General features: G+C 40.9%; 1 protein-coding gene across 1 annotated transcript; it reads right to left on the minus strand.

The window, feature by feature from the left end:
• Positions 1-155: 155 nt before the first annotated feature.
• On the minus strand, positions 156-27,639 carry PALB2 (partner and localizer of BRCA2). Its single transcript, XM_030300304.1, is given in 18 exon segments — positions 156-494; positions 497-645; positions 2,633-2,675; positions 2,678-2,780; positions 5,868-5,955; positions 9,955-10,071; positions 11,337-11,498; positions 12,927-13,012; positions 14,588-14,749; positions 17,895-17,966; positions 18,320-19,134; positions 21,631-21,746; positions 21,748-21,934; positions 21,937-22,942; positions 22,944-23,086; positions 24,844-24,946; positions 25,083-25,142; positions 27,534-27,639. Coding segments are annotated over 18 exon segments (3,516 nt in total). The 5' UTR covers positions 27,582-27,639; the 3' UTR covers positions 156-438.
• Positions 27,640-27,705: the final 66 nt, after the last annotated feature.

Genomic DNA, 27,705 nt, shown 5'->3' on the forward strand with positions numbered 1-27,705 from the left:
AATCATGAGTCGGATGCTTAAATGACTGAGCCACCCAGGCACCCCTGAAATTTACTTGTTATACAAGCATCACTGACTAAATATTCTAGTTATGAAACAACTAATTGTTCAGAAAACAATCTTAAAAGGATAGGGAAAAAGTAACAGGACAAGCAGAAGGTATCAAAATAAATATTTATTAATACTGAAGCTTTATGTACACCTTTAAAAGCAATGTGCAGATGTGAAGAATTACAAAAATCAATCTAGATCCCTTCTCCCAAAGTAAGTATAAATGAACATTCAGATCAGTAGTGCCACTTACATTCAGAATTTAAAAAATGTGCCTTAATGGAATACAAGTAGTTATTTTAAATGTCATCCAGATATTCTTTACAGTTACAACTCTAAAAAGTACTAAGTGGTCAAAAAAATCCAGAGCACTGTGTTTTCATCTAATTAGTTGCGGTAGACAAATATATTTCCATCTTTTTGTCCGGCCAACAAATGAGAATGGTACCTGACCATTTAACGAAAGACCAATGTTGGTCAGAGACAGGTGGGAGGAGGGCAGTACAATGACCCAGAAGTAAGTCCCAGATGGCGATTGTTCCAGAAGTCAATACTGCCGCTGCAAAATGATCTTTCACATCACCTTCCAGGAACCTAATAGCAAGCAGAGAAGAAACAATTCAAATCATATATCAAAAGAATTTTTCGAGTTAACCAAAGTCACGCTCCCCGAAGCAACAAGAACAGAAATACCTGGAAATGTGATGCCCATCTTTGAAATCCCAGGGCAGCTGGCAGGTGTGCTGTAGTTCCAGACACAACCGTGCGTCCGGGTCCCGGCTGTGTCTGATGCGTCCCGTACCACCCGCACCCCAGCTCTCAGGCAGCCTGCCTCCCACTCTTCAAGCGGGCCATGCTTCCGACCACCTCAGTGTCTTGGCTCCTGCTGTTCCCTCTCCCATGTGCTCACTTAGCAGGGCTGGGATTCTGCCATCATGCAGGCACGTCACCCTCCCTAGAAAGATCATCCCTCATCTCCCGTCTAGTGTAGGGCACACGTGTACTCTGCTCCCTGTCATGTTATAGGTTTTATTTTCATCGCACTTTTCACTCATGAGATGATCCTGTTTCCATACTTGGTGGCTAGCTCTCCCACCAAGATGTACACATTGTAAAACAGGAATCTGTCTGTCTTTCAGAGACGGGGGCGCTGCAGTCAGTTGCCTGGATCTGAATTCTAACAAAGTAAGAGCTCTGTGACCCTGGCAAATTATTTAACTTCATCAGTAAAATAGGAATATGATACGAGTACAGCAAAGTACTTAATACACGTTAAGGGCTTAATATAAATTAGTTGTTATTCCTCACTGCCACATCACCAGCATCTCGAAGAGTCAACCTTCAGTGAATGTTCTGAGTGAACCAAATGGTATTTTTTTTATCCCAGGCTCCCACCCAACTTTGTGTGACTGACCCAGACACATCTGAAACTCCCCAAAGTCTTCCTTGACAGTCTCTCCCTAACCCTCCACTGCCAGTTAAGGTGCTCCCTCCATCCTGTGTGCTCCCAAACACTACAAGCCTCATGGTATTTTGTGTGCTGAACATTAGTCTCTAGTTGCCTCCTATTTCCATGAGATTAGAAACAGTAGTGCCCTCTACGGAACTGGCACCAGATAGGTATCAAGGTTTGCTAAATAAATGAGTTTGAAGAGTGACGAAGGAAATGCTTGACTGAATAGTTCTCTTTATCCTAAATTTCTAGGCCAGCGACTACGGTTCTCTCCCCAAATCCAAAGAAATGAGTTCTATACGTAAGCATGTATTGCAGATGACAGTCCTGAGGTTCTTGGTGAGCTAGAACGTTTGCAGAAATGCCACTTCTGGCTAAGGGCACAGGGAGAGAGACCATCTTTTAGAACACTGATGCAGCAAGCTTGGCACAAGATCCCCAAAAAAACACAGAAACATACATTGCACCTACCAAGGTTCCTTATCCTGGTAAACTGTTAAAGCTAGACTTTGTGATCTTGATTTACTAAATCTGTTTCTGTCTCTGTTGTGCATTTCAAACAATATAAAAGTAATCTCTAGGAATGGACCCTTCCGGGTGTGGCTGGGGTGGCCTAACAACACCAACACTACTTTAGAGCTCTAGAGAGCTCACAGAACACCTGGGATACCAATAACGGTATCACTGATAAATAGATCTTCTCATCAGTCAGTAGGTAAATATCAATTGCTTGCACGGTGGAGACTCGTCAGATTTCAAAGTAAAAGAGGACTTCCCAAGTAATATTTTAAAACTTTCTTAATTTAGGTTTTACGGAAAGGACATTTTTGTAGAGAATATTAATTACTTAATTTGCATTTGAAATGTTTTTGTTATGGGAAAAACAGGGTTTGAATACACATAAATAACCTATCCAACCCCATAATGGTGGGGAATAAGAATGTAGGGAACCTGGGATTTGACTGAGATCTACTAAACTTTACATTTCTTCCTACTTGACATTCTTACTAGGGTCTGCAGTATTTCATGTTTACCATTCATCTAAGTGACACAAGAACATCTGGTTTTTTGTATTTGCACACGTGCCTTCCAAAATGTCATACTCAGTGAACAGCAGCACACACTTGCCTTCCAGCCTGCCCTTGGGGAAGACAGTAGAGCATCACACCACACTCAGGGTTGTCTTAGGGTTAATCACAATCAGCTGAAACACGGGGCTTCCCAACGGCTCACTCTCTTTGGCACAAGGATGGCTCAGGACAACAAACAGGAGCCCCTAATTTAAAAGAGAAATGAATAACCAAATAAATCAGCAAGAGTATGCTGGGGAAAAAGAATGGGTTGGCAGAGACAATACCAAAGAATTACAAGAATGATCGAAAGTCTCAAGTATCCAGGATTTAATCACTAAATCACTAGCTCATTTTTCTTTTCAGGCAAACTGTTGAGATGATCACTGAGCTGGCCTTCTGGCTTCTCTAGGTCAGGGCTCAGTCAGTCTTGTAGGTGGGAACGTAGCTGATTCACCAGTTTCCTCCATCTTAGACACTACTAACATCTCATACCATCCATTTGGAGAAACGTCGTCACAGGGAAAGAGGGCATAGAGACATGCAAACGGAGTCCTCAAACTACAGATATTCATTGGCAAGTTGGTTTTTGAAAATTCAGAACACATTTTCCCATAAAAATAATCTTGTAAGTGGTGACTCAATTTCTAGGCCAGTCTGCATTGCTGATTTACGCTTATAGAACAAGAGTAACAAAAAAAAAAAAAAAAAAAAAAAAAAGACACCATCACCTATGGTTGTTTCCATGGGAAAATGTGTTACAGACCTCTCCCAGTTTTAAAATTATATGATCTAATAATAACATGATTGTGTATGGAGACATATATATCACACAGACATACACACACTCACGGTTGTATATGCATATGTTATATATTTTTTATTTTTTTTTATTTAAAAAAAAAATTTTTTTTTCAACGTTTATTTATTTTGGGACAGAGAGAGACAGAGCATGAACGGGGGAGGGGCAGAGAGAGAGGGAGACACATAAACGGAAACAAGCTCCAGGCTATGAGCCATCAGCCCAGAGCCTGACGCAGGGCTCGAACTCACGGACCGCGAGATTGTGACCTGGCTGAAGTTGGAGCCTTAACCGACTGCGCCACCCAGGCGCCCCTGCATATGTTATATATTCAAAGTAATTCTCTTTGGAGGTAAAATGGAGAGAAAATTAATTATGAACCATCTTAGGATTAGTAACATTCATTTCTACTTTATACATTTTCTAGAATGAATGAATTTTTATAATAAAATGAATTACTTTTATAATTAGAAAATCTAGTCAAGAAAAGGCTAGGGGCACCTGTGTGGCTCAGTCAGTTAAGCACCCGACTTTGGCTCAGGTTATGATCTCGTGGTTCGGTTTGTGAGTTTGAGCCCTGTGTCGGCTCTGTGCTGACAGCTCTGAGCCTGGAGCCTGGAGCTTTGGATTCTGTGTCTCCCCCTCTCTCTGCCCCTCCCCTACTCACACTCTGTCTCTCTCTTAAAAAATAAACATTTAAAAATTTTTTAAATAAAAAAAAGAAAGAAAAAGAAAAAGTTCGATGTCATATACTTAACTAGGGGTTGGCAATTATGGCCCACAGGCCACATCTGGCTCACTGCTTATCTCTGTATGACCCACAAGCTAAGAATGATTTCTGCATTTTGAAATGGTTGAAAAAAAGAAGAAAAATATTTTATGATATATGAAAATCATAGGAAATTAAAGTTCTGGAAGGTTTTTTTTTTTTTTAAATTTTTTTTTTCAACGTTTATTTATTTTTGGGACAGAGAGAGACAGAGCATGAACTGGGGGATGGGCAGAGAGAGAGGGAGACACAGAATCGGAAACAGGCTCCAGGCTCTGAGCCTCAGCCCAGCCCAGAGCCTGACGCGGGGCTCGAACTCACGGACCGCAAGATCGTGACCTGGCTGAAGTCGGACGCTTAACCGACTGCGCCACCCAGGCCCCCTGGAAGGTTTTAACATACAAAAAGTTTTACCTGGAACATGGCCACGCCCATGCGGTTTCATTTTATCTATGGCAGATTCTCTGCTTCAGCAGTAGAGCAGAGCACTTACAAGAGAGACCATGTGGCCTGCCGACCTGAGGTATTTACCATCTGGTCTTACTAACACAAAAACTTTGCCGATTCCTGCACTAAATTATTAAGTTATTTCCAGAGGTTGGCTTCATGGAGTTTTATCTACTATCTGAAACATTTCTGTGTTAAATGCTTTAGTATCAAATAGGTATTAGTGTTGTAATAACAAAGATACAAAGTTATTTCAATGCCTAGTAGGTAAATGTAATAATTTCAGAGATGAATTCAACCCTGTATTTTAAGGATGTAAAAAGGTAGCCTCAAGATATGTGACAGATTATATAAGATCACACATCTTCTGAGTTCGATTCCACAGACCCAGCCAGGCCAGGGAAAGTTTACACCCGTGTCTTCCAAGCGTGTGGTATTAATGCGCACGGGGTTGCCACTGAGGCTGTGAAAGTCAGTCTCCATACAAGTGTGAAGCCACCCGCTACCGCCCTCTGTTGTGGCTCGATGGTGGGTACTTAAGGGTTACCTCTGACTCCTGGACAGCTGCCTGCAGCCTGTTCAGATGTCCAAACTAGACTGTAAGTCAATTTATTAACACAATGGCTGAGAAGCTGTTTTCGCTTCTATGTGAAAACACTAAAGCCTAAGGGAAAAAACACATCTAGGACATTTAACCATCCTCTCTAAGGTATGTGTTCACATCATAAGTCATTTATGGCAATGCAGTTGAGAGCCAAGTCTGGTAACAGGCATGGTATTTCTTAGTACAAACTCACAGCTAGAAATAAACGTTTGCTCTTAGGACATACAGCCAGAAAATTTAGCAAGCCATCACATTATACCAATACTTATTTTCATCCATAGATTTCAAGAAAGAACTAGGGTGCCTGGGTGGCTCAGTTGGTTAAGCATCTGACTTTGCTTCAGGCCATGATCTCACGGTTTATGGGTTCCAGCCCCACATCGGGCTCTGTGCTGACAGCTCAGAGCCTGGAGCCTGCTTCAGATTCTGTGTCTCCTTCTATCTCTGCCCCTCCTCCACTCATGCTCTGGCTCTCTCTTTCTCTCAAAAATGAATAAACGTTAACAAAAATTAAAAAAATAAAAAAGGACAAACACTGCTATCCAATTTTGAAAAGATACACAACAGAGAGGATCTGTTAATTACTTATTACTAAGTTACTGCTCTTACTCAGTGAGACCAACGCCACACACAAAGCAGACACAAAGTGGTCCCAACAGATCACTACTTACCATTTCAGAATAGGCTTTGTGACAGACTGAAGCTTGGTAGGAATCACCAATGTGCATCTTTTTCAGGAGCTGACCAGTTTTTAAATTCCTTAGACACCAAAAATAAATAAGCTGATAACATTCTTCTAGCAAACTGGTTTTCACATAATATCCTGTTATTTATCACAGCATACTTTAGGAGGTGACCAAGGGAGAAACTAAGGGACACAGTACCTTAGTTTTGTTTAATTAATTTGTGTAGTTACATTTGTTTAGTTACAGACTGAGCTACAAATAGGGACCAGAGGTTGACATTGCCAGTAGTTTAACTTGACAGTCCCCGCCTGAGATTGAATCTGCTGTGTCACTAGGAATAAACCTCTCCGGACTGCATGAGGAAAGTTTTCCTTTATCTTATTTGACTGGGTATTGAAATTAGGCACATGGTATGGCTCCAGCATTATGATTTTTGTCACATTTCTTATTATGCCTAAATTTTCCCTGGAAGACAATGGTCAGGAAACCAAATTTATTTAGATAGGAGACTACACCTAAAATAGATTTAGAATTCTGTTTCTATTACCGTGTTTATACTAGAACTAGACCAAGGTAACAAAGATGGGAAGACTGAGGTGGGGTAAAAAATGGAAAAAGGAAGAGAGAAGAGGGTGAATATAAAGAAGAACAGTCTAGGGTGCCTGGGTGGCTCAGTTGGTTGAGCGTCTGACTTCAGCTCAGGTCATGATCTCACGGTTCTTGAGTTTGAGCCATGCACCGGGCTCGGTGACGACAGCTCAGAGCCTGGAGGCTGCTTCGGATTGTGTGTCTCCCTCTCTCTGTGCCCCTCCCTGGCTTGTGCTCTGTCTCTCTCTCAAAATAAACATAAAAAAAATTTTAAAAAAAGAAAGAAAGAAGAAACACTTTGTTGGAACCACTTCTTAGCTTTACTGAGCATTTGTGACGTTGATAACTGCTCTATCATGGAACTTTACTGATGAAAACCCTCAGCTGACTTCCCTTAACCAAAACATAGAGTCCATAATCTTTTTCATAGTATCTATAATCCTCACGAATCCTGTGCTACAATCCTACATTACTGTTCCCTATCATGCATATTCCTGGCTCTGCGCCTTTGTTCAAGCTATCCTCCCAATGGACCGCCCAATCCTGACCATTCCCATCTCTGTTTACCGACCAATGAATGCCCTTCCATTCTTTATGGCCTTGATTATGTCCTGCTTCCAGCCAGCGGCCGGAGCTCAACTTAGATTCTCTCACTTCTCCCTGCCTACACCAACCACAGAAATCTCCTCTCCTCCACTTCCCTTCATTACTGTCTTTGTGCCTCATTTTTAATTTAATATAGACTGTAACAGGGTTGTAATGTATTCATTCAACAAATATTTCTGAATCTTCTGTGGACCAGGTTCTGTGTATAAAAACAAAAGACGGAAATCTAAATGCTCATGTACATATGCAAGGTTTTCCTTGCCAGGGACACCAATGGGTTTATCCCCTATAGAGGTTAACATATGCTCTGTATTTAGTAACTGCTCTTTCCTCAAGTCCCAAAGCACTCTGTCCAAATTTCTATCACTTTGACCTTGTCTGAATTGTACAGGAATTGTATCCTTTGAATTGTAAATTGAACTGTAAAGCAATCTTACTTACTGACTAGATTTTAGAGGCTTCGGACCAAGGATTCATATCTACATCTCTCACAGAAACAGTATATAAGTAGAGACTCAAATATCCATTAATGATTGAAAGATCGGTGCTCAGTTAATATAGCTTAACCAAAATTAAATATTTAAACCTTCAGCAAGCTTCAAAAAGGGGCCACTTTAACCTTGAGTATAATATGAATCACTTTAGACATTTAATACATCAGGAGTTAAACAGGAAAGGTGACCAACAAAGTACATAGAGCCCAAAAGGTAAATGAGAACTTTTGATACACAATATGATCCTACATCTTTGAGTAAGTAGCTTACACAAGGTGTTAAGACAGGCCCTGAGAAAAACAAAAGGTATGTACCCATCTTCAGGACTTCCATAACACAAAGTAGCATACGCTAAGTTAAAAAACAGAGGCAATATTGGGGTGCCTAGATGGCTCAGTCGTTAAGCGTCCAACTCTTGGTTTCAGCTCAGGTCATGGTCTCACAGCTTGTGAGTTCAAGCTCTGCAATGGGCTCTGCGCTGACAGCACGAAACCTGCTTGGGATTCTCTCTCTCTCCTCTCTCTCTCTCCTCTCTCTCTCTCTCTCTCTGACCCTCCCTCCACTTGTGTTCTTTCTCCTCCTCTCAAAATAAGTAAATAAATTTAAAAAAATTTAAGGGCAATATTTAAAAACTTTAAAAAAAAAGGCAATATGAGTTCAGAGAGGGAAATGTCAATGAAAGTTGAGGTATTACAACAGAGCTCAAAGTAACTATGGGACTGAAGATACCCTTAAACTTAGAACTTACACTTTGAAGCTAAGTATAAAGGTCCCTCCTCAACCTCAAATTCTGTTGCAATCCATTATATATATAAAATGCTAAAAAAATTACTCTTAGGATGGGAAGTTTTAAAACAGGGAGCTGAGGAGTATGGACTAGCTGGAGAGAAATTTTTGTACCAAGGCATTGGGGAAATGGAAGCTGAAGAAAAGCAAACATTGTGGGGAGGGAAGGGCTGAGAGGAAGAATGTTAATACAGTAAGAGTATGAAAGAAGATCTGGAGGTAGGATATTGATTGATGACAAGGAGACCGATTGCTAGATTATATTAATAGTTCAAGAACCAAATAATGAAGGTCCAGACTATTGAAATACCAGCAAGAACAGAAAAGACAACTTTGGTAAGGAATATTGTCCCCAAATTAGACCTCCATGCACAAACACTGAGCTAATGCCAGAAGTGGAAACCTGCTGCTCTAGACAGTAGGGCCATCTGAAAACACAGTCTCCTGGCAGATTAGGACATGGTCATATTTCAGAGGCCCCCAGGTGGGGAGGGACAAAGATTCTCTTAAGGACCATGCTCTCCTGGCTTATTCCTAGAGAGTTAGGGTTGGACAGAGCAGAACCAGTTAAAGGAGAGGGCTTCTGAGGGGAAAAAAAAAAAAATTAATTTATTGTCTTAATACAAACTAACCTTGAAAGTACCTTTGGCTGGGTAAGGTTCTCCCCAGGGTAAGGAAAGAGAAGTGGCTGGGGACTCCTTGACTCTGGTTTCCCTATCACAAATTTGTTAACCTGGTTCCTCTAATCAGATATATTTTATAATTTTGGATTGTAGACAGTATGAATGACACATCACATAAACTCTGGATTCTGTTAGATTCCTCTAAAGAATATTGATTCCCACCCCCCCCCCCCCCCCCCCCAGTAAACAGTTAACTTGGCTTACCCAAAATTCCAAATGCTGAAAACCCAATTCAGTTCTTTTTGCCTTACCTGGGCTGCTTCAAGTCTGACCTGTACACATGTAGTTTAAAGGCTAGCCAGATTACCAGGTAAAGATTATAGCTCAGAATTTGAGGCTCATTCTTCAGCTCTCTCTTTATGGGGATTTCTCTTCCTCACTTGCTAGCTGCTGTGGTCACCCTGAACTCTGTCCTTTGGTTCTTTAAGTCAGGGCCAGAAGGTTTTCTCTCAGGCTTTTAGTCCCCCATGAGCAGACTAGGGCTTGCCCTCTGGCTAAAAGCTGTAGGAACAGGAACTTGCCTACTATTTCCTATTGACCACTCTCCAGTATCTTTCTTCTTTTTCTCATTCCCCAGTGCCTTCAGATAGTTGTTCTTTATACTTTGTGCAGAGTTTATAGTTATCTGAGGTAAAAAGAGTTGGTTTGATAAAAGCCATCAACCAGAAGGAGGAACAACTGTATATTTTTGACAATGGTAAAATCTCATTTACTTTGAAATAGTCTACTCGGACTGATCTTTTTTCAGAATGTCTGAATTAATATGATATTCTTGTTGAGACAAGTATATGTCATCTGACAGGAAAAAACAAACAAACACAATCATACTTACAGAGTCTCTAATCTTAACCCCATGAAATTGGAGGTATACCCTCATATAAGAGAAGAAACTGAGGCCCTCAAGAGAAAGCTTACCAAATAACAATGTTGTTCATTACAGTGGTACCAAGCAGAGCTTCCTGCACGCCTTGCACCTCAGCAAAAGTTAGTACAGTCTCTTCAGGGGACATCAAAAATTGTTTTTCTTTGCTTCTGCATTTAAAACAGTATTAAAAATTAGCACTTTGTACCAAAGCAGTTTCTAAACAGCCCTTCTACATATTGCTGAGCACTAATGCACTAACATGCACTAATCTGATATCAGAAAAAATTTCAACTAGAAAATGTGTATTCAAAACTTTCTACAATAAACATACACTACTTTTATATTCTCTACCTGGATATATTTGCAAGCACCTCAAATTCATCATATCCAAATTTAAATTGCCAGGGGGGCCTGGGTGTCTAACTGACCCAGTAAAGCATCTGTCCAACTCTTTATTTCGGCTCAGGTCATGCTCTCGGCTCAGGTCATGATCTCATGCTCATGAGATCGAACCCTGCATGGAGCTCCGAGCTGGGCATGGGGCCTGCTTAAGATTCTCTCTTTTCCTCTCCCTCTGCCCCTCCCCTGGACATATGCACTCTCTTTCTCTCTCAAAAAGACAAAACAAAACAAAAAACTTGCCACCTCTCTCTTTAAACCTTGTGTTTCTTTCTGCATTCCCATCTAAGTGAATTGTATCACTGTCTACCCCGGTGACAAATGTAGAAACCTGGATGTTATCCTTGTCTCCTCCCTCTCTATCTACTCAATCACTAAGCCCTAATGATTTTAGTCTCCTCTTTCTCAAATCTGTCTGCTTCTTCTCATGTCCACTAATACTTTGCTAATTTAAGCAAGCAATTATTTGTCTCTTGCCAAGATTACTACAGGTCATGAATAAATAAGACAAGAAGGTCCATGACCTCTGTTATTACAAAACACAGGTAAATAATCACAATAAAGCATAACAGACACAGAGGATGTTATGAATTCCATTTGAAATATGCTGAATCTGAAATACCCACAAGATGTCTAATAAATAGGCACACAGATCTAAAGACTGGGTTCAGAGCTAGAAATATACGTTTATAAGTGGTCAGCACCTAAACAGTAATTTAAGGACTGGAAACCAAGTGCAGAACAAGAAAAGGGTCTAGTATCTGGAGGCACATGTGAAATCTGAGGGGCACATGGAGATTTCAAAGACTGAAGAAAGAATAAACTATGTTTGCTGAGCCTCTCCACTCCACTGGCTTCCTCCCTGCTACATCCAGCTTCCTCCTCTCTAAACCACTTCCACGAAACAGCCTAGTGTTGAGGCAGACCCTGCCATACGATCCTGCAGCCCAGAAAAACAAGAGGCTAGTGATCTGAACTTCTCTGAAAGCCTGTGATAAAAGCATTCTTTAATAATGAAAATCAACCATCTTACCTTCCATCTTCTGCAAATGTCATGATTTCTACTCGTTGGTCACAAAGGGTCCCACTGCTACTGACTAGCCTCCTCTCTGTCAGGCCAAGCACAGCTTTTATATTTCCAGAACTCAGTAGCACTTGCTTTTCACATCCACCATCAGAGGAACAAAGTAATGACCTAAACCAAGTATAAAAGAAAATTGGAGAAGAGTAAGCCTTTTTTTTTTTTTCAAATACTTACTTTTGAGGGGGTGCCTGGGTGGCTCAGTGGGTTAAGCATCTGACTTCGGCTCAGGTCATGAACTCATGGTTCATGAGTTTGAGCCCCACATCGGGCTCTGTGCTGACAGCTCAGAGCCTGGAGTCTGCTTTGGAATCTGTGACTCCCTCCTCTCTCTGCCCCTCCCCTGCTCTCACTCTGTCTCCCTAAAAATAAATAAACACTAAAAAATTTTTTAAATTATTTATTTTTTTTTTAGCATATGTGCTGCCAAAGTGAGCACTTTTTACTTTATTTTTGAGAAAGAGAGTGTGTGTGCACACAGAGAAGGGGCAGAGAAAGAGGGAGACCAATAATCCAAGCAGTCTCTGTCCACACTGCCAGCAAAGTGCCCAATGCAGGACTCGAACCCAAAAACTGAGATCATGACCCAAGCCAAAAATCAAGAGTCAGACGCTTAACCAATGAGCTACCCAGGCACCTCTAGGAATTAGCCTTTAATATGAAAGGACTAGGGGCGCCTGTGTGGCTCAGTCAGTTAAGCATCCGACTTTGGCTCAGGTCATGGTCTCGTGGTTTGTAGGTTTGAGCCCCATATCAGGCTCTGTGCTGACAGCTCAGAGCCTGGAGCCTGCTCCGGATTCTGTGTCTCCTCCTCTCTCTGCCCCTCCCATGTTCATGCTCTATCTCTCACTGTCTCTCAATAATAAATAAACGTTAAAAAAAAAAAAAAACCTTTATTTATTTATTTTAATGTTTATTTATTTATTTTTGAGAGAAAGCATGCAAGGAAGGGGCAGAGAGAGAGGGAGATGGAGAATCCCAAGCAGGCTCTGTGCTGTGACTGCAGAGCCTGGTGCAGGGCTCAAACCCACAAACTGTGAGATCATGACCTGAGCCGAGATCAAGAGTCAGACGGACGCTTAACTGAATGAACCACCCAGGTGCCCCTAAGGTTCAATTTGTTTTTTTAATTTTTTAAATGTTTATTTATTTTTGTGTGTGAGAGAGAGAGAGACAGATTGCAAGTGGGGGAGGGGCAGAGAGAGACTGAGACACAGAATCGGAAGCAGGTTCCAGGCTCTGAGCTGTCAGCACAGAGACCGACACGAGGCTCGAACTCACGAACCGTGAGATCATGACCTGGTCCGAGCTCAGACGCTTAACCAACTGAGCCACCCAGGCACCCCTCCTAAGGTCCAATTTTAAACGGAAACTTGAGTCAGGGATATAATTCTATCACTAGGTTTTTTTTGAAACAAATAGCTCTTGATCTAAATTTAGATTCTTTCAAGATTCAAGCCTAGGTTATAACTTGCACTCAAAACAAGCTGACAGAGACAAAGATGAGGGAAAGAAAAAAATTACTCCTTGAGAGTTACATACCTGATTTCCCTGATTTCCAAATTTCCCAAAGCCACGCACACGAGGTTACAAACATCAGGCACTGGAACTATCTGTAACACTGGAACCTAGATAAAACAAAAATAGCCAAAAATTGAATTTGGTTGTTTCATTTTTTTTTTTAACAATATGGTTTATTATTTAAATTTTTTTTTATATTTATTTACTTTTGAGAGACAGAGTGTGAGCAGGGCAGAAGTAGAGAGAGAGGGAGACACAGAATCTGAAACAGGCTCCAGGCTCTGAGCTGTCAGCACAGATTCCAACACGGGGCTCGAACTCATGAACCACAAGATCATGATCTGAGCCAAAGTCAGACACTTAACCGACTGAGCCACCCAGGTGCCGCTGGTTGTTTAATTTTTAATTAATCTAAATTTTCCAAAATCTGTCACATTCCCTTCTATTCTCACTGTACCAGGATAGTTTCAAACACTGAACAAAAGTTTAGCAAACACCCTCTTTTTATAAGCTGCAAATCCAAATAAGTTATAGGCAAAACCGTGTATAGCAGCACTTACTTAATGAAATCTACAGTTCTAATAATAAAGGAAAATTTAAATAAATTCTGGCAGAAGTGGACAAAGGGAACATCATGCAGTCATTTAAAATAAGTTTATTCACATAAATAAATATTTATTGACCACCACTATACAAAGCACAGTGCTAAAAGCTATGGATATACCAAAGAACAAGAATGAAATTTGCTAAGAGTAGATCATAAATGTTCTCACCAAAACAAACAAACAAACAAACACAAACAAAAACTATGTGAGCTGATGCATGTTAATGAACTCGATTGTTGTGGGAGTGCTTTCTATATATAATATATCAAATCATCACAGTGTACACCTTAAATATATTACAATTTTGTCAATATTACTTCAGTAAAGGTGGAGAAATAAATAAAACTCAAAATAAAGTATGAAGAATATGTAGAGGGGCGCCTGGGTGGCTCAGGTCATGATCTCACAGTTTATGAGTTCAAGCTCCCGCCTCGGGCCCTGTGCTAACAGCTGAGCCTGGAGCCTGCTTCAGACTCTGTGTCTCCCTCTCTCTCTGGAGCCCCCAACTTGTACTCTGTCTCTCTCTAAAATAAATAACCATTAAAACTTTTTAAAATTAAAATTAAAAAAAAAAGAATTATGTAGAAACAAGGAAAAATGTTTGTATAAGTGAGAAAAGGCAAATTTAAAAATTTTAAGCACATTAGGACTGCAAGCACGTAAGATACATATGAAGGTAGACAAAGACTAGAAGAAAATATATTAAGAAAGGAAGCAAGAAAAATGTTTTGGTGAGGGGTAAGGAATACAAGTATCAGCAAATTTAGAAGTCAGAAAAGACACGAAATTCTAAGCTTCTCCAACATATCTAGTATAAAAATCCATTTCCCGAAAAACAGGTGATAAAGCAAACCAGAGCACAACGTTAACTGTAGAATCCAGATGGTAGGCATATGGGTACTCACTGTACAACTTGTCTCTATGTTTGACAATCTGCATAATGAAATGTTGGAAAAAATTACTGATCCCTTTGTTCTGCCTTACATGGTTGTAGGTCCCATTCTTGGTAAGCTGCCCATCTATATTACCACGTAAATAATTGCAAAGACCTCTCCCAGCTCTAAGATTCTGACTTACCTCTGTAAAGTGCCAGGAATAAAGTTTTTCCCACTGCCAAGTATCTAGAGGTTTCCAAAGAGAAACTACGTATTCACAGGCAGTTATGATACATGGCTCTTTGAAACCGGCTATTTCCCACCACATGGCACTCACGTCCACGGAACAGGAACCAGAAGGATTCTGAAATAAATAGCAACAACACTTATGTTAAAGGGATACTTGGGGTCTGTTTTGGTTTGTTTGTTTTTAATGTTTATTTATTTTTGGAGACAAAGAGAGACAGAGCATAGCGGGGGAGGGGCAGAGAGAAAGGGAGACACAGAATCTGAAGCAGGCTCCAGGCTCTGAGCTATCAGCACACAGCCTGATGCAGGGCTCGAACTCACAAGCGGTGAGATCATGACCTGAGCCAAAGTTGGATGCTCAACCGACTGAGCCTCTGAGGCGCCCCACTTGGGGTCTGTTTTATGAATAGAATATGAATATAGAATATGAATATGAAAAGTGCTGGGTTCTAAGGATTAAATGAAATACTAAGTAAATGTAATTAAAGTTTTATACAGGTCAAAGCTGGCTTAGTTGGTGGAGCAAGTGACCCCCAATTTTGGGCTTGTGAGTTTGAGCCCCACATTGGGTGGAGAGATTACTTAAAAATAAAATCTTAGGGGGCACATGCATGGCTCAGTTGGTTAAGCACCCAACTTTGGCTCAGGTCATGATCTCACGGCTCATGAGTTCAAGCCCTACATCGGGCTCTGTGTTGACAATTCAGAACCTAGAGCCTGCTTCGGATTCTGTGTCTCCTTCTTTCTCTGTCCCTCCCCTTCTTGCATGCGCGCTCTCTCGTTCTCAAAAATAACATTAAAAAATTTATAAAAATAAAATCTTTAAAAAAAATTTTTTTAATGTTTATTTATTTTTGAGAGAGAGAGGAGAGAGAGAGAGAGAGCGCAAGCAAGGGAGGGGAGAGAGAGAGGGAGACATAGAATCTGAAGCAGGCTCCAGGCTCTGAGCTGTCAGCACAGAGCCTGACGTGGGGCTCGAAACCACGAACTGTGAGATCATGACTTGAGCCAAAGTCAGACGCTTAGCTGACTGAGTCACCCAGGAGCCCCCAAAATAAATAAAATCTTAAAAGGAAAGAAAAAGAAAGAAAGAAAGAAAGAAAGAAAAAAGCAAGCTTTGTGAGTCTTATGTAACTAAAAAAATTGCCCCCACACACTTATATCATGATGGATCTAAAAATGTGTAGCTCCAGAATGGAACAGATTCAGATTTAATCACAAAACATGGCCCATAAGAACTTGCCCATTTGGAAATGAAACATCCTGATGAACCACCCACGGGTTGAAGAGGGAATAAAAATGAAACAACGTGGGGGTTAAGGGCACCAACTTCCCGCATAGTCAAAAATCTGCATATAACTTTTGATTTCCCCAAAACTTAACTACATTAATAGCCTACTATTGGAAGGAAGCATTACTGATAATGGAAACAGTCAATCAACACATATTCGTGTGTTATATGTATTATATACTGTATAAAATAAAGTATAGAGAAAAGAAAACGCTATTAAGAAAATCATAAGATGGGGCGCCTGGGTGGCTTAGTCCGTTAGGCGTCTGACTCTTGATTTTGGCTCAGGCCATGATCTCATGAGGTTGAGCCTCACGTCAGGCTCTGTGCTGGCAATGCAGAGTCTGCTTAGGATTCTCTCTCTCTTCCTCTCTCTCCCCCTCCCCCACCTGTGCTTTTCTCTTTTTCTCTCTCTCTCAAAATAAACTTAAAATAAAAAAAAAAGAAAATCATAAGGAAGAGAATATACATTACAATTCTGTAAAAGAATTCTAATGTGTTTACTGAAAAAAGATCTGCATGTAAGTGGGCTTTTGCAGTTCAAACCCATGTTGTTCAAGAGTCCACTGTATTTCCACATGAGCAAGGAGAGCACTGTGTATCCAAACACACAGAGTATGGCAAAGTGGTATTTCCAAAAGAAATTTACAATCATAAAGGCATTTATCAGAAAAGAAGAAAAATAAAAATAAAGAAAACAGCTCAAAAAGGTAGTGAAACAACAATGAAAGTAAGCACAATGAAAAGAAAAGAATTATTAAGGATAAAAACAGAAACAAATGAAATAGGAAACGAAAAAAACTAATTAACAATCAATACAACCAAAAGCGTTGTAGACCAACAGAATGGAAAATCTCTTAAGTTTGATGCAGGAAAAAAAGTACTTTAGAAAATGGGGAATTGGGAGAGAGGTTTAACCGAATATACACAGACAAAAAAACTACTAGAATAATAAATAACTTTTTACCTACAAATTAGAAAATACAAATGAAATGGTTGATTCTTTAAGAAACCAAGTTATTAAAATGGACTCAAGAATAACTTTGAAATGACTATTACTATGTATCTTTTATACCAAAGGAATCTGGAGCTCAGAGGGTAAATAATTTGCCCCAGGTCACACACTAGTTGGCAGAAAGAGTTTATGTGGGTTTGAATCTCTTTCTTTTACACCAGTTGTTCTCAACTGGGAGGAATTTCGCAAACTTTCCCTGGTGGGTATCTAGCCATACCTGCAGACATTTTTGGTTATCATAACTCGGGATGGGGGTGCTAGTGGTTCTATAGATAAGGCAGGGCTGCTGCTAAATGTCCTACGATGCACAGGACTGCCCCTGCAATAAAGAATTATCCAGCCCCAAATGTCCAGATTGCTCAGATTGAGAAACCCTGCTCTGTATCATGCTACTTCAAGCACTACATACAAAGAGTTAACTAGGACACAGGTCCAATCCACTTCTCTGGATTTACTAACATATCATTAACAGAACATTGTAACTTGCATTTCTCAGAGTTATACACACACACACACACACACACACACACCCCACATAGCATATGAAAGATTAACCATTCATTATAATCTGGAACCACTACCTATTTTCTCATAAATCACAAGTGATCCTTCTAGAAACATTACAGCATTTGGAAAGGATCATGAATGACTTTCTCTCTGTCAAGATGCCTGATTTACATTTAGACACAAAGTTGAGTTAGCTTAAGTTGTTCTTGGCAATAGCTTGACATATAAACTTCTTCTGGAGAAGATCTCACGATATAAATACAGCTAAGTATTGTGAAAAACAAAGAGTTTACAGGTTTTTTCTGAATCTGTTTCGCCAAGTTCGTTTAACAGTGCTAAATTAAGAATGCGAAGATACAGATCAAATTCATCCTAATTTTCCTATGAATTCATTAAATTTTTTACATGTAAGACACACGACACACCAAAAGGGAATGGTCTTCTGACCTTTAACTTCGAAACCAATTGTAGGTGGCCTGGGATTAAGCCATTACAAGCAGGAAGGTCTGCTACTTCAGTCTGTGAAAATAAAAGTCACACTGTTAATCTATGCTTTATAGATAACGTCTGCCCACCCTGCTCCTTCATCATGTCTACTCAATATGTGTGATTTCCTCTGATAACAGCAGCAAAGCCCTATATACAAATGCTTACTTGATGACAAAGGGAATAGGATCCCCCATATTTAAAAACACATTTTATATTAACCTTAAATTTCCCCCAACTGAACTTAATGGTTACAGTGAAATCATAACAAAGAAGCACCATTCCTAAACACTGAGGAGCCAATGTGTAAGAAAGTCATGCTGCCCATATTCACTAAGATCTTTCATTCCGTCATAGAAAAATCTTACCATGGAAGTGGACCGTACCTGCTCAGTGGACTGGTTCCACGACTCCACGTGCATATTTCTACACAGCTGATTTTCTTCGGAAGTGACTGACTGAGTGGGAAGAAGTTTTGCTTGGGAACCAGAATCACTGTCACAGGAAGGCTGTCCTTCCCGACCTGACACAACCGGGCTGCCATCTGATTTTGAGGGGCTGGCCCAACCGTCGCCTTGCTTCCGATCACAGTCTTTCAAGTGAGGAAGTTGGGGTACAGAGCAAGTTGATCCAACCACCTCCGTGGACACTCTTTCACAGCGTGCTTGGGAGCCGAAAGCTGGAGTAGTGCCTAGGATGGGGAAGGCGGGCGAACACACATCTGCTGTCAGTCTGTCATTATCCTCAGGGGTGACGGTATTGAAAGGAGTGAAAAGTACTATGGATGAAGAAAGGCCCTTCTTCTGAGGTTGGCTTGTTGGGTTTGGTGTTTTAGGTTGTGCTTTTCCTGGGAGAACAAGAATTTCCTCTTCCAAGTCCTCCATTTCAATATCAATTTGTGTAGGCGTCATTTCTTCCAAAACAACACAGTTTCCCTCCTTAAGGAGCTTATCCCCATACATTTTTGATACAAAAGGCTCCACTGATTTTTCTGATTGGGACTTCAGTTTCTTAAGCTTAAGAAGTCCAAAGTCTTCATCAGGTAACTGAAAATCTGTGGTTTTGAGAACAGAGGACAGTTGCTTTAAACTTAGCATCTCATTCTTAGGAAATGAAGCCCTGAATGCAGCAGAATCCAAAGCCAAATAAGCATTATTTCTGGAAGAAAGGGAGTCCTCTTTTTGACGATCATCTTTCTTCCCTAAAATAGAAAGGAACAGCGGTAACAGCAAACATCCAATACCCAACCAAAAGTGAGCTTCTGAACTCCAAGACAGTGCAAAATGCTTGTTCTCTTCCCACCCATGACTCTGAAACCTATGAACGGTTCAAGAATCAGCCACAGGCTGGTGGTTAACTAGCAGTTCTCCTTTTGTAGCATCAAAAACAGCATGGTGCTGATGACACTAGCTGGAAGAAGACCAGGGTCTAGTCCCTGCTCTGCTACTGATCTGCCATGATCTTCGGCAAGTCAATTCACTTCATTTTCCCTTGTCTCTCATACGGGAACTGCACTAAGAATCTCTTCAGTCCTTTCTGCTCTAAAACTATGATTCCAACAGACTACCAGAACACAGTCTACAAAACGCTGGCCCTTCTCACTGAAGGAAACGTAAGTCTCCCTTTCAAGCACAGTAATTTACTATTTAAAAAAATGTTTACCTATTTTTGAGAAAGAGACAGAGTGCCACCAGGGAGGAGCAGAGAGACAGAGAGGGAGACACAGAATCTGAAGTAGGCTCCAGGCTCTGAGTTGTCAGCACAGACCCTGATGGGGGTCTCGAACCCATGAACCGCGATATCATAACCTGAAGTCAGATGCTTAACCAACTGAGCCATCCAAGCACCCCAGTAATTTACTACACTTAAAGCAGCTGGAATTCTATACCATTCAACATGTAGACCCAGTTGGCCCAACCACCTCTGCAGACACTTTTTCAGAGCATGTTTGGGAGCCAAAGGCTGGAGTAGTGCCTGGGATGGGGAAAGCTGTCTCCACCAACTTATAATGAATAAACTGTGGCACATACTTAGGGAATATTATTCAGCCATAAAAAAGGACGAAGTATAGATACATGCTGTGATGTGGATGAATCTCAAAAATCAGCTAAGTGAAAGCAGCCAGACACAAAAAGTCACATAGTGTATAATTCCTTTAATATGAAATATCCAAAACAAGTAAACTCACAGAGAGAATATAGAGTGGTGGTTGCCAGGCACTAGGGTGGAAAGGAAATAGAGAGCAACTGCTTAATGGGCATGAGGTGTCCTTCTGGAGTGATGAACATGTTTTGGAACTAGGTAGGGGGCATGGTGGCACAAGAATGTACTAAATGCCAGTGCATCGTTCACTTGATTCAAAATGGTCCATTTTATGTTAAGATCACCTCAAGAAAAAAAAAATTTAATGTTTATTTTTTACTTTAGAGAGAGAAAGACAGAGAGAGAGGACAAGCGGGGGAGGGTCAGAGAGAGGAGACACAGAATCTGAAACAGGCTCCAGGCTCTGAGCTGTCAGCACAGAGCCCGATGCGGGGCTCAAACCCACAAACCATGAGACCATGACCTGAGCCAAAGTCAGATGCTTAACCGACTGAACCATCCAGGCACCCTGAGAAAAAAATGTTTAATGTAGCAGCAGGTTACTAAATTCACAGCAGAGTATTTCAAAGTATACAAAAAGATGTTTCTAGATTATTACTAGATTGCCCTACTTTCTGATTGCTTTGTATTCTTGTTGGCTTAAAGAGGACAATAAAAAAGTCATAATGATTACAGGTTTTTAACGAATTAAAAATAAATTAAGTATTTAATTAATTATAGCTCATAGACCAAAACCTGTGTCCAATGATATAGAGCAGTTGGCTGCCTGTTTTTGTAAATGAAGTTTTACTGGAACACATTATATACTGTCTGTGGCTACTCTGCCACTATACTTGACTAGCTATGACCGAGCACAAAGACAAATACTATTTGGCCCTTTACAGAAAGTTTGCTGATGTCTACTATAGAACCAGAGTGAATTATCTAGTTGTTTTGCTCAGTTTATCATATGTGATTAATTCCTGAGGAAATGAATAAAAAAGTGTAAATTATGTCACTTGTTCTTCTCCAATATTTTGTATCCCACAGATCTCCCAAGACGCTATATTTGATATTTTACCCCAAAAAAGTTGGTTGGATGTATTGCATTTTATTACTCAGTCATTCCTAAGAAAGTTTGTCAAAGGACTCCTACTCGGACACACATTTCATTTCACTTCAAAAACACTTTCTCTGTAGGTTATAAAACTTCCCTCTAGGAATAAAGATTGTGTTGTACCTGAATAGATACTAATTTTAGATGAAAATCTCATACATTTTCCTTTTCCATGTCAACTTTTCAATCACATTAGTGAATTCTGGCATCACAGAGCCAGGTCTGAATCCCGGCTCTGTAATTTTAATGAATTAAAGCCACTTTCATGAATTAAAGTCACTTTAATCTCCTTGTGCCTTAAGTTTCCTCGTCTGTAAACCGAGGGTAAAAACAGACTCTGCCTCATGTAGGGTTGCTGTGATGATGCAAGGAGTTAGTGTTCGCACAACATTTAGAAAATACCAGGGACACAATTAAGTGTTGGCTATCATCATCATCATCATCATCATCATCATCATCATCATCCGCACTTAGATTTACCTTTAATTCTCTTCTTACCATGAATAATTGCCTTTCCATTCTGCTCTTTGTTCAAGGCAACCTCTTCCTTGGATCTATTAACACCTGATGTGCCAAAAGTTGGCAAAAGGAGTTCATCATCATCTAATACAGGGGCAGATTGACTTTGTTTTTCTTCCGTGTCTCCTACCAGATGGCTGGATAACTGCCTTCCTGGAAAGGTTATCTTTAGGGGGCCCAGTGGGAGAGTTGACTTCAGTTAAAGAGGGACGTTTCTGAGGACTTCTTGAACTTGGTTGTCTTATGCATGTGTCAGAGGTCCTAATTCCACTCTGGTCAGTTTTTCACTGGGAAGGTTTAAATTTTTAGTTGCCTCCTTACTTTTATTTTTATACCCTTTCTTTTTGACACCCAAATGATTTTGAATTACAACTTCCAGGGCTACTTTTCTCTGGTAACTTGACATGCGTCGTGTTGTTCTAACATAATATTCTGCGGGAAATGGAAGGCCTTCGAGCATTGTGCAAGAATGTGTTTGATTTTCTGCAGAAGCAGGAGAGATTACTTCTGGGCTAAGACTCTTAGATTGACTTACAACCTCTTTTTCCTGAGGACTTTCATTTCTATCATCAAGAGTGTTATGGGGAGATTTTAAACACTCCTCTGTGTGATTCTGTCCTTTTAAATTTTGGTTTCCATTTGCTGATAAGTTATTGTAAGCGAATTCATTCACAGAGCACAAATTATCTGTCTCTAAGTCAGGACTTCTAGGCAGCTGGCCACTTGCACTTACAGCTTTATTTACCTCTGGGTTATCTGTAGAGACAGTCATTTTTTGGTCTTGTGCCTCTAGGTTTACAGGTGAAGCAGGGATAATGTTTTTTAAACCATGAGTAATGAGTTCACAGTCGCCTTTAGGAGGCTTATGTTCAAGGTGCTGACCACTACTGTTATTTGATGGAGTAAATGAAGCAAGTGTAGACACTGTGGGGAAATGATTTCCTCTTACGAGTGCATCAACAACTCTTTGTGGTTTGGCAGATGGTGGAGTTAATACGCCCCTTACGTTAGTTTCTGTCACTGGTGCTGGAGAATCCAGAATGTCACACGTAGAACTTGAAAGGTAAGTTCTTCCAGTTACAGGTGTTCTAGGATTCTCTCTATTGATTTCTTCCAGTTCCTTTAGTCTTTTTCCAGAGAGTATGAGTGAATCCGTGTCAAAGAAAGATTCTCTCGCCTGTGAAGTAAATGTTCTCTGCTGCTGCTTTCTTCTCTCCGGCAACTTACTCTGCCTTTTCTCACCACTAGGACCACTGACCTGGTAGGGAAAATGTTCTTGGATATCACTTTGTATGTAATTGTTCCACGGGGCCATGTCCAAGGTTGAAGGACTCAGGCTCAATGTCAAGTGTGATAGGTGTCTTTTCTCCAGTTTCTTCATCCAGATGGGTGCTGATTTGTAATGTCTCACAAGGAGATACTTTATTTTTAGATTCTGAGGAGAAAAAAATATATAATTAATATTTTTCTTATTAAAAAAATTTTTTTTGAAGTTAATTTATTTTGAGAGACAGAGAGAGCGAGCGAAGGAGGAGCAGGAGAGAGGGAGAGAGAGAGAATCCCAAGAAGGCTCTGCACTGCCAATGCAGAGCCCGACACAGGGCTTGAGCTCATGAGCCATGAGATCATGACCTGGGCCAAACTCAGATGCTTAACCAACTGAGCCATCCAGGTGCCCCTAAGTGATTTTAATACCACCTTTCTATTTCAATAGCCTCCAATTTTATGATTATAAATTACCTATTAACATGAGTAATGACCATTGTTTTTTTAGAATACTTCCAGCTAGATTTTTTTCCTCTGTACATATAGAAGTGCTTAATCAAAAAAAAAAAAAAAAATCTTTCCAATATTAACACAATAAATATAATTTCTAAAAGCTGAAAGGGGAAAAGATCAACTAAACAACTCAACCAAAAAAAAAAAAAACCACTTCATTGATTACAGATGGAGAAAATTTATGAAATATGCATCTGATAAGCCTCTAATAGCTAGAATATATTAAGAACAGTTATAATTGAACAAAAAGACATATACCTAATTAAAATATTGGCAAAGGACTTGAGTAGATACTTCTCTGAAGAAAATATACAAATGGCCAACAAGCCATAAGATGTTCCATATCATTAGTCACTAGGAAACACAAATCCAAACCACCATGAGATACCACTTCACACCCACCAGGATGGTTATAATTTTAAAAACAGAAAATCGGGGCGCCTGGGCGGCTCAGTCTGTTAGGTGTCCGACTTCGGCTCAGGTCATGATCTCACAGTTCGTGGGTTTGAGCCCCGCGTTGGTCTCTGTGCTGACAGCTCAGAGCCTGGAGCCTGTTTCAGATTCTGTGTCTCCCTCCTTCTCTCTCCTCCCCTGCATGCTCTGTCTCTCTCTTCTCAAAAATAAATAAACGTTACAAAATTAAAAAAAAAAAACAAAAACAGAAAATGACAAATGTTGGTGAGGATGTGTAGAAACAGGAATCCTTGTGCATCATGGTGGGAATGTAAAATGGTACTGATGTTGTAGAAAAGAGTTTGGCAGTTTCTCAAAAAGTTAAACAGAGAATTACCATATGACCCCACAATTCCGTTCCTAAGTATGTACCCAAAAGAACTGAAAAAATACATCTATACAAACACTTGCAGATGAATGTTCATAGCAGCATAAGAGCCAAAATTCATAATAAGCAGAAAGTAGAAACAACCCTATATCCATCAACTGATGAATGGATACATGAATCATGGCACATCATCTATCCAATGGAATAGGACTCAGCTGCACAAAGGAGTGAAGTGCTGACGCATGCTTGGGTGTGTGTATGGAGGCATGACTGCTGGAAACATCACGCTAAGTGGAAGAAGTCAATCACAAAAGGTCACATAGTGTATGCCTCCATTCATATGAAATGCCCAGAATAGGTAAATCCACAGAGAAAGTAGATTCGTGGTTGCCAGGGGTTATGGGTAGGATGGCTACAAGGCTTCTTTTGGGGATGGTGAAAACATGCTGGAATTAGACGGTGATGAGGGTTGCATAGTCTTGTGAATACACAAAGAACCAGTGAATTATACATACTCTTTAAAAAGAGTCTATGGCTAGTCTTTATCTTCTGGCTGTGAGAAAAAGAACCACAACCAAATATACCCGGAAAATGAATAATAAAGCAAGCATAAGTAAACGGGCTAGCTTCACCTGAGTGGTTTAGCTGTGGTGAAATGTCCTGCTGGAACAAGCAATCATGTTCTTCTGCTGTTTTCTTAACAGAATTCTTAACCTTCTCAGCTCTTTGGGCACGCTAGAGAAAACAAAAACAGCTTAAGGAACAAATTTAAGACAAAGAAGGTTTATCTTAAAGCTTTATTATTAGGAAGAATTGTTTGTATATAGTTTATACTGTGATACCTCAATTTGAGAGAATAAGATTCACTTACCTGGAGGCGGGCCAGCGTCTTGCTGTATTCCCTTTTCAAGAATGCTAACTTTTCCTTCAACTGGAAGAAGAAAAACAGCAAACAATGCTGAGCAGGTGGAAAGAAAGAGTCAGAGAGAAGGGACACAGTGTCTATCAGACCCGAGTGTGCAGGGCTTAGTAGGTCCCTCAGCAGCAGACGGTGGAGGAGTAGCAGGCACCCACACTACTTTCACTTCTCACAAAGCACCAAGCTTTCCAGCATCTTAGCACCTTTACATAAACTGTTCCCACCACCTGAAGCATTTCCTCCCCAACTCATTTTGCTAAGTCCTTCTGATTCCTCAAGCCTCAACTTAATTTTACTTCCTTGCGTAGACTTCTAGGTCCTTCCCAAAATCAAGGTTAGACATGCAACCTGTCTGCTGTGCTTCCTTTATCACAGCACTTATTATATCCACTATGCTGTCTGTTTACTTCTGTTCCCCTTCTCACTGTGAGATCCCTGGCAGCAGGAGCTGGCATCCTCAGACAATCAACAATGCATCTCTTGTCAGGTATAACACCGTGTGTCAGTTATTGTTTCAGGCGCTAAAGATAGAGTGGTCCAGCTTAGCAGAGTGAGGGATGCAGATAATTAACAAAAAAACGCATACACAGATAAGATGATATCACATGGTCATCAGTACCCAGATCAACAGGGAGATGTGAGAGTGCCTGATCTACTTTTTTTTTTTTTTATTTTAACGTTTTTATTTATTTTTGAGACAGAGAGAGACAGAGCATGAACAGGGAGGGGCAGAGAGAGGGAGACACAGAATCCGAAGCAGACTCCAGGCTCTGAGCTATCAGCACAGAGCCCGACGCGGGGCTTGAACCCATGAACCGTGGAGATCATGACCTGAGCTGAAGTCGGACGCTTAACCGACTGAGCCACCCAGGCGCCTCTGCCTGATCTACTTTAGGTAGCGTGGCAGAGAGGCATTTCTGAGGACTACCATTTGAGCCCAACCTGAAGGAAGAAGAAGCTGGCTTTAAGAAGATCCAAGAAAGGGGCATGTGTGTAGTTCAGTCGGTTAAGCATGACCTCTTGATCTTGGCTCAGGTCATCATCTCACAGTTCGTGAGTTCCAGCCCCGTGTCGGGCTCTGCACTGACGGTGGATGGAGGCCTGCTTAGAGTTCTTTCTCCCTCTCCTCTCTGCCCCTACCCAGTCCTGCTCGCTCTCTCTCAAAATATAAATAAATAAATAAATAATAAATAAATAAATAAATAAATAATAAAAGATCTAGGGGAAAGCAATTCACCCAAGATCACACAGTTTATAAATGGTATGATCCAAAACCATACAGTTGAGTTCTAGAATCTGTGCTCTTTTTTAAGTTTATTTATTTATTTTGAGAGAGACAGAGAAAGAGCAAGAATGGGGGAGGGCAGAGAGAGAGAGAGACGAGAGAGAGAGAGGGAGAGAAAGAGAATCCCAGCAGGCCCCGTGCTTCATCACAGAGCTGGAGGCAGGGCTTGAATCGACAAACCATTAGATGATGACCTGAGCGGAAACCAAGAGTCCAACACTTAACCAGTTGAGCCACCCAGGCATCCCTAGGATCTGTGCTCTTAACCTCTGTGCTAGATGCTTCTCACCAGGGTCCTCTTTATCACCAACCTTATCATCATCTGAGAATTATTTTGTTGACTTGGAAATGACCTATCTCACTCCCACGGGAAGGTAACTAAGAGACTGATGAGTTAATATGAATGAAGAGTTTAGCACAACGCCTCAAACAGCCAGCACAAGATACATTCAAATTAACATCATCAGCGCTAGCACAAGATGGCATGAATAAGGATGGTCGGTCAGAGCATCTATAGTAGAAGCAAAATCTGGAAACAACCTCAAAGTCTCTCAGCAGGGTAAGGTCTAAAGACAAGAATGCACTTCCGTTAATACATAACACTACACAGAAGCCAGATTAACATGTATCGACATGGATGAAACACGGATAAGTAAAATGGACGTTGTAGAACCATTCAGATCATACCATTTATGAACAGAAAGATACGCATCACTTTTTGGTGGCCAGGGAATAAATCACACCCCTCCAATCCCCCCACCTCCGTCCATTACACACACGAAAAGATCCGAAGCACCGGCTGTTCAGAGATTTCCCTAAGGGAGTGGGTGGGAGAAGCCAAGGGTGAGAAAGAGTGTGGGAGTGAAGAGGATGTCAAAGGGGACTTTGGCTTTATCCAGTTTTACATTTCGTACGTATTTAGGCATTACTGCTGTAAGAAAATTTGTTCTTTAAATGCCACCACGTGAGCTCAGCATTCTTCCATCCATACGTTCACTCCCGCTGCGTCCAGAGGTCAGAGATCACTGCCTACCCGGGACGGCAGAGGAAACAAACACACGCCTAAAGCCTGCGCAAGGGGTCAGAGTTCCGACTCAGCCCTTCCCACACCCCGGCACCTTTTCCTTTTCCTCATAGCTGAGAGGTTTCCCGGGAGGCTCTTCCATCGGGCCGCGGCCGAACGGAAGGAACAGCCGTCGCCGGCCCCGGGCCTGCAGACACGAGGATGCCGGCTGGCCTTGGGCCCCGGAGGCACCCGGGAAGGAAACTCTGCGCCCGGGATCTTCCCCA

This window comes from Lynx canadensis, chromosome E3, assembly GCF_007474595.2.
Source record: "Lynx canadensis isolate LIC74 chromosome E3, mLynCan4.pri.v2, whole genome shotgun sequence".
Lineage (NCBI taxonomy): Eukaryota > Metazoa > Chordata > Mammalia > Carnivora > Felidae > Lynx > Lynx canadensis.